The sequence below is a fragment of the Pygoscelis adeliae genome, unplaced genomic scaffold (genome assembly GCF_000699105.1).
Source record: "Pygoscelis adeliae isolate BGI_AS28 unplaced genomic scaffold, ASM69910v1 Scaffold122, whole genome shotgun sequence".
Lineage (NCBI taxonomy): Eukaryota > Metazoa > Chordata > Aves > Sphenisciformes > Spheniscidae > Pygoscelis > Pygoscelis adeliae.
In genome coordinates, this window is record NW_008824358.1 from 5,220,653 (window position 1) to 5,227,991 (window position 7,339).

The 7,339-nt window shown below is 40.5% G+C and overlaps 1 protein-coding gene across 1 annotated transcript in view; it reads right to left on the reverse strand.

The window, feature by feature from the left end:
* Positions 1-1,037: 1,037 nt before the first annotated feature.
* CCDC85A (coiled-coil domain containing 85A) overlaps positions 1,038-7,339 on the reverse strand; it is an 84,329-nt gene continuing 78,027 nt past the window's right edge. The window contains exon 4 of the mRNA XM_009319638.1: positions 1,038-2,337. Coding sequence (XP_009317913.1) covers positions 2,248-2,337 — 90 coding nt within the window. The 3' untranslated portion in view covers positions 1,038-2,247. The remainder of the gene's footprint in view (positions 2,338-7,339) is intronic.

Sequence of the window (7,339 nt, forward strand, 5' to 3'; positions counted from 1 at the left end):
CCCCGGAGCTGCCCTTGCAGCACAGCTGGGGACTTAATGCGTCGCACCTGGGGCACGCGGCTGGTGGCAACCTGGAGCTGCCACATGGCCCCCGCTGTCTGTCTATAACACATAGAGCAGCTACCTCAGTTAGCATAAAAGAAATAAGCAGGTCCACGTATCTGGGATTTAAGACACCTGGAGAGAAAGTGAACAAAAATCCACAACACGCAGCTAATTTCTCACCCAAGCAGGAAACATTTCAAACAGCTCTTTCAAAGCGAACTGCATGCGAGCCTGAGCACCTCGCGGCTTTGGTCATTAAAGGAGAGCAAACAGTGGTGAGATTCTACAATTTATTACCGTTGCTAAGAGGAACACAGATACTTGATACCCAATCGTATGCGGAACTGTAAAAAAATAGTTTTAATACAGTATCAAAATTTACACAAGTGTAGTGTCAAAAGACCAGTGTCCCTCAGATTAGCCCCTGCACAAACGTACTGCAGGCACAAGGACATGTTTAACATTTTTTCATACATATATATAGATATATAGGAATACAACAATTGAAGTTTAACTATGCAAACAATATGTATGGGAGAAAACAACACGTAAAGATAACAGACAACTGTTTGGGCTGGGTAATATATAAGAAATAATGCAGGAGTGCAACGTTTCAAAATGGAAGGCCAGATTCTGCATTTCCAACTCAAGGAGACGGAGTGAACAGGAGTTTTGCCCTAGAAAGCAATGCTGGATCAGAGGCCCTACGTCAAATGGTACCAAGTAAAAATATCAACAGAAACCAATATAATTACTGCTGTAAATTAACACACCTTTTCTGAAGACAGTTAGCAGATTTACATCATACTCCTATATAACAAAAGATTGTACAGCAACCGAGCTACATCCCACTGCAAATAGCCCACGAATACAGCACGTTGCAAGCTCAGAGAAAACAGAGGTTCTGACTTCGGCTCAAATCTTAGTAACCAAGAACAAACCAGAAACCCAGGAATTGTTGCATTCCTATTTTTTTTTTTTTTTAACTTTTATTAGTCTTTTTGATGCTCAACTATGGTGAAAAGTTAAGCAACAGCATTCAGTCACAAGCCTGTTGCACATTCATACATGAAACTATCATTGCTTTTAGATATACACAAAATACCTATCATTGCAATTCAATACACACAACTAGTGTCATACACAGAGATAAAAATAAACTAAGCACATCTAGGGCGCCGTCTGGTCAAATCTCAGGCAATCTGAACAAGAGCTTTCTGCCTCATAATAATGAAAGACATGCTCTGAGTATAATAAAACCTTTTTCTTTGAAAGAATGCTACAGTGGCAAGAAAAGCTTTTTATAATGCAGTGCAATCTTTTAGATCCTTATAGACTCTTGTTAAATAAACCAGTGTGTCTCTAAATTAAACAGTAGAAATTAGCATCCTGACAATTGGAAAATACTTTCAAAAAAAAAAAACTCTGATGGAAATTCTGATTCGAGACCTGTAATAGTGATACCTAAGTATGCTGTTCATTAAAGGGCTGCGAACATCGTACACGTCTTCAGAAGATGTGCATCAAAGAGAATCGAAAAGAAAGCTCTCTTTACTTTCATTTAGAAAGAAATTGTGTTTCACTACAAGTACTGTAGTTATGCTACACTACTGGCTGGTTAGGAGACTTTACGGTCTTTTAGCACCTCCAAAGGCAGGTATTCTACCAAAGCAAAAAAATCGTCTGGAAATCGCCTAAGCACCATTAACTTTACAGACTGAAGTGTGAGTTACCAAGAAGTGACTTTCTCAAAACTGTGGAGACCAAAGGCACAGTTTATCAACGTCTCTCCAGTCTGATGAAAAACCTCTGTTAAATCCAGTGGAAAATTCATTCAGACTTACTAGAGATTCACCGTAACTAACCAAAATAAAACTTATTTCATGTAACTCCTGCAGAATCCCAATTATCTTTTAGTTAGGATGGAAATACCTCAGTGCTTCTAAATGTGGTGTGTTGAAGTGACGATGCGGCGGCAGCATTTCATTAGCCAGTATACCGAAACAGCAATATTCGGGGGACACTGACAACACGGCTCCTCCGAAAGACCTCTGTGCAGAGTCTCTACTGGTTTCCAATGAAGTCTCTTGCAATGCATACAGACACCCCGTCGTCAGCTGGGAAGTCGCTGTGGACACAGTCAGTTCTTTCTCTCTTATGGGCAGCTCAAACTCTTCAGAGAGAGGACTTGCTCAGGGCCTTTTACATAGGTCCTTTGTACTGATTTCCTGACAAATGTTGTCTAATTCCAGGGCACGACCCTGCAGCATCTCCAAGTTTCCTCCACACAACCTAAAGGCAGGGATGGAAAGAGATCTCATTATCACCAGTTAAGGTGTACTGGCGTTCATACAGACATGCATCTGGCAACACCACACGTTCATTAAGCAGACCATGCAGCACAGGTAAGGACAGAGGGGAAGGACACACAACAAGAGAAGAGAATAGTCTCAAGGGATACAACATTCCTTCTGAACACAGAAAGCACATGCTTCTAGGTAAAAATGATTAAAAACAGGGACAAATGAACTAGCACGTGCATCACCAGGATATTTTGTGCTTCAGATACAAGACTGAGGACATTTACAGGCCTCAACTGAAACTTCACTCTACTATTTCCCAAACCGCACCTCTTGCAGACACAATTCCAAAGCACGAAGCTCAGACCAGAGGAGTCTAAACATTTCCAGTTTACAAAGCACAGAGCAGTTCTCCCCGTTTTCAAAGAATTTACGTGTTCTCTTAAAATCAAGCAAGGCATTAAAAGTGTTTGTTTTATTTAATTTCTTCTTCCTTGAGATCAGAAGAATTGTGCATGTAATCACTGTTCTAGACATGCTTGTGTGTTTTGCTGAACCAGAGCGAAATCTACAATTTAGTCAGTGAGCAATTTTTTTCTTAGTGTGGACTATAGGTTATAAAGGTTTCCTTCCTCATACTCACATCTACTCCCATTCATGATTGCATAACATCCATGTTACAATTATGGAATTAAAAACGCAGAGAAGTCATACCAAAAAAAAATTAGGATAGTATTTTATAATGATTTATAAAAAGATCGACTGATTATAAGCAGGAGAATCAGTATCTTGTGTCCTATCACCAGGCGTCTCTTCCAGGGGCCACCAGAAACAAGAGTGGTGATTACCATCATACTGTGTATTGCAGTGTAAGATTATTTCTGTTTAATAATAATCAACTAGCAACCAACTGAAGTATAACTGCTACTAAATCACTCATTAATCTCCGGAGCAATAGCAATATGACTGTCGAGAAAGGCAAAAACTGTTTTCCATTGTCATTATTTATTATTTGTATTTTAACAGTGCCTAAAGCCCAGGAGTGAACAGATTGCATTAGCTGGAACTGAATAAACACAAAGCAGCTGGATCCTGGGAAGTCAACACCCTGAAAAGACAACACCAGCCCCAGTTCCTACAGCTGATGAGCAAAGGCAGAACAACCCCAAGGTCCTACTGTTATTCTGTGCAAGCGATGGGAAAATAATGCAGTTCCTCTGAGCCTTTGCTGAAGAAAACCTGAGTAAAAGCGTGAAAAATAGAAACACTCCAAGACTGGAAGCAGTAAGACTACAGTCTTACTACACAGGGCCAAACAAATTGGAGTCCTTTAAAGGGAACTGTCTTTAATACTAATGGGTGGGCATAACCCAAACCCTGCAAACTTTCCATATGACCAGAATCTTGCAGCCTGAAATGAGAAGGAAAACAGGTGGAATCATGTTATCATCATAAAAATATGCATGTGTTTTAGCTATGTTTGCTGTATTGTGAAACACTGTGCCATGGTGAAAGCATGGAAAATGGGTTTTCAGTGAAACCTCCCAAATGAGCTGTCCATGGCTGAGCCATCAGAAATGGCGGAGGGCTGGATTTCATGAGACAGGCATTTCTTTCCAACGTTTGGTTGCTGATGTTCCTAACTTCATATTACCAAGAAGTAAGACCTCTTGGATAGCTTTTGTGAGAAGGCACATTGTACATATAATTTCAACAATTTTTCTGGTCAATAAACATTAGACAACATTTACCAAGCAGCTAATGCTGACACAATAATAAACTAGAAGGTGACGCTTCCCAAAATCCTGTATTTCCAGCTGAACAAATGACCCCTGATTGCTAGGAAGGGACAAACGCATACAAGACAGCCCTGGAAAGCCAATATGCTAAGCAGAATTGACAAGATGGGGTCAAAAGGAATACTCATGCCATTTTTATGGGTGGGAAATGAAGAAATCTTTATCAGCAACCACTTCTGCTTGTGCATACAGTCCAACAGATACCTGGGTCTCAAAGGCATCACAGTAATTTTATTTGCCTCCTTTCCAGAAACACGGGATGATATAGGCTAAGTTTCTGCAGATTTATCACCAAACTCTCCTTTTGTGCTGGCATATGTACAGTTCTTTGCACAGTCATGACAGCCGTACATACCGCTACCTTCTGTACACGTATTTGTTTGGCCCTCTGCATTGTATGTGCATTTTGGATTTGCAGGTAGGGTTGCTTCCTTCTCAGTTCACTAGTTCAAGGCTGACTTGCCACAAGCAGCACTAATGGAATTACTTTGCATTTACAAGCACTCAAGAGAAAATGTAATACTTAAGCATTCCTGAATGTGTTTTTAATAGTTATGACAGAGTAAAAAGCCCAGTACCAAAAACTTCACCCAAAATTTCAGCAGAAACCTTGACTGAATAATGGACAGCTACGAGGTTCACAATGAAATTATGGCGATTCATTTCTAGCTTACTTCCAGCACACAGGAGTGAAAGGACGGAGAAATCTCCCTGGAAGCCAGGCAGAAACCTGCACCCTAACTGCAGACGAGAGCAGCTACGTCACCTGCTGGCTGTGGTAGCATTCGAGGCCCATGGTACTTCATGTGCAGCATGAAATACTCGGGGAGATCTCTGGGGTCCCCAACCCCTCTTGCCCAGCTACCCCACCAATCCCATATGGCTTATCCCATCTTGCCTTTGGCTCCCAGGCTGCCAGCCCAAGCGAGCATGCTGCAGCCCTGTGAACAAAACTTACCGGTAGCCTGAGGAAAATCATGAAGAACACCCCTCCAGGCTTAATCCAAACATTCCTCTGCTTTGAAATTACCTCCGTGCTCACTAATGATAAACTACCTCTAAACCTGCTGCTACATATTGCTACGTTCTCCTAAGACGATGCAAGAATATAAATACAAAGCAAAAACATTCCCAAATACGTTGTTGATGAGGTGGTACCAATACCATATGCACATCCTGAGGAGAGGATTCCCACGTCCACTATCTTAATAAAATATCAGTATGATCATATCACACCATAAAGTTCCTACAACATGGATTCTACATCCAAATTGCATTTTGGTACCAATCAAGACTATGCACCAAAATTACAGAGCCCAAAATGAAACTTGTCATCGTTCCACTGTTTTCACAGGCAAAATGATGCCGTGGCAAATATTTCATGTAAAACACCCACAGTGCATAAAGCTGGAGCAAAACAGTGAGCTACAAACTGGAAGGAACTGCAATGAGAGTGCAAAAGAAAAGAAACGTTATAATTAATTTATCACAAATCCACTGTACTTTTAACATGGACTGGATGAATGTAAGAAAAAGTAAAACCAGAAAGGAAATAACCAACTATTTTAAAAGTATAATAATATATCAATAGTCAAATCAGACATAGATTATAAAAGTCAGAAGAAAAGGTAGCATTTCAATGCCAGCAGCAGAGCTTTGAATGGCTGGGGAACAGAGAGACAAGGCAGAATACAAGCATATATTTGGGATTTACAAAAATGAATTGATAATGTCAAATTTAGTATATTAGCATTTTAGAAGTGGCACTACTTACATCATGACAACTTTTATGGATTACTATTAAATATGTATTAGTTAGAAACTGCTTTTTTATCCATAAATTGCCAAGGAATAGTGTAGGCAGGAAAATACATAGGTGCCACTGTACAGATGGGGAAAGCGAGGCTGCCAGACTTCTTCACACTTGCCAAATTTTATTCTTACGAAGGATAAATTCAGGTCAGCTGAGTCATACAGTACTTCATCCCAGATATATTATCACACGTAGATTCTTCTGATCAATACTAACCAACACGTTAAAATTATAGTGCTCCTAATAAAACAGTAATTGCATTACAGAAACAGTAATTGACTTAATTTCCATATGAAATCTTCAAGGGCATATTGTCAGCATTTAAACAAAAACTACTTTCATCTTCAGGTGTTTCTAGGCTTAATATGGAATGTAAGATTAAACACCTTAAACTTATACTGCACATTTCTCCAGCCACAGCTTTTTGTGTCTCACTAAAGTAGCGAGACTCTTAAGAGTCTTAAGAGTCTTTAACAGCCTGCTGATTTGTATTTTCCTGAGCTTCCAAGACAAGGGTATGTTTAAAAAAAAAAGGGAAATTTTATTTTACAAATTTGTTTTGCAGCCACAAATAAGAGCAGTAGTATATTTAAGCTTTCATGGGTCCTTCCTGAGTATGGGCACACATACATAACTGACCAATTGCATTTAAAGATAATTAGCTAAATTGCAGTGCTCTGGATTTCAGGGCAGGAGGGATCATTAAATCTTCTTGCCTGACCTCCTGGGTACCACGGAACACTTAGTCTTCTGCAGCAACTCCTATACTTAGCCTCAGACCTTGTCTTCAATTAAAAGCATACCTCAATTTAATTTGCAGATGGCATAGTGGCGTTTCCAGTAGGTGACACTGAACTCAGGATAGGAAAACCCCATGCAAGTTTCACAGGTAAGCCTGTGCCCTTGGTTATTCAGGCAGTCAGACGAGATAACAATCATCGTTCCATGAATATAAACCCTGGCCTGCAAAGCAAACCCATGTGGAATATGCACGCCTCCATGCACACGCATGCAGTTTGGTCATATACAGCCTGCAAGAAGAAACACACGCATCCTGCCACGTGAAATAACTACTTATATATCCCTAGTGACACCACTTGCACATGGGGGAATAATCCCATAACCACTGGCAGGGTGGGGAAGATCGCCGAGGCGTGGGGACACACACATGGCATTTTCTTCTTTCAACCACCCTGCGTGATGGATCGGGTCATGGAAGAGCCTTTATCAGACCAGCTGCATGGCAAAGCTCTTCTCCCTCTTCCACCACTGTCTCCACCAGTGGGAGATTCACAGGCAATTTTTTTTTTTTTTTTTTAAAGTCTCCTCATTACTCTGGAAAAAACCAGCACTATTTTTGGCAATGATCTCCCTCCGTTTTC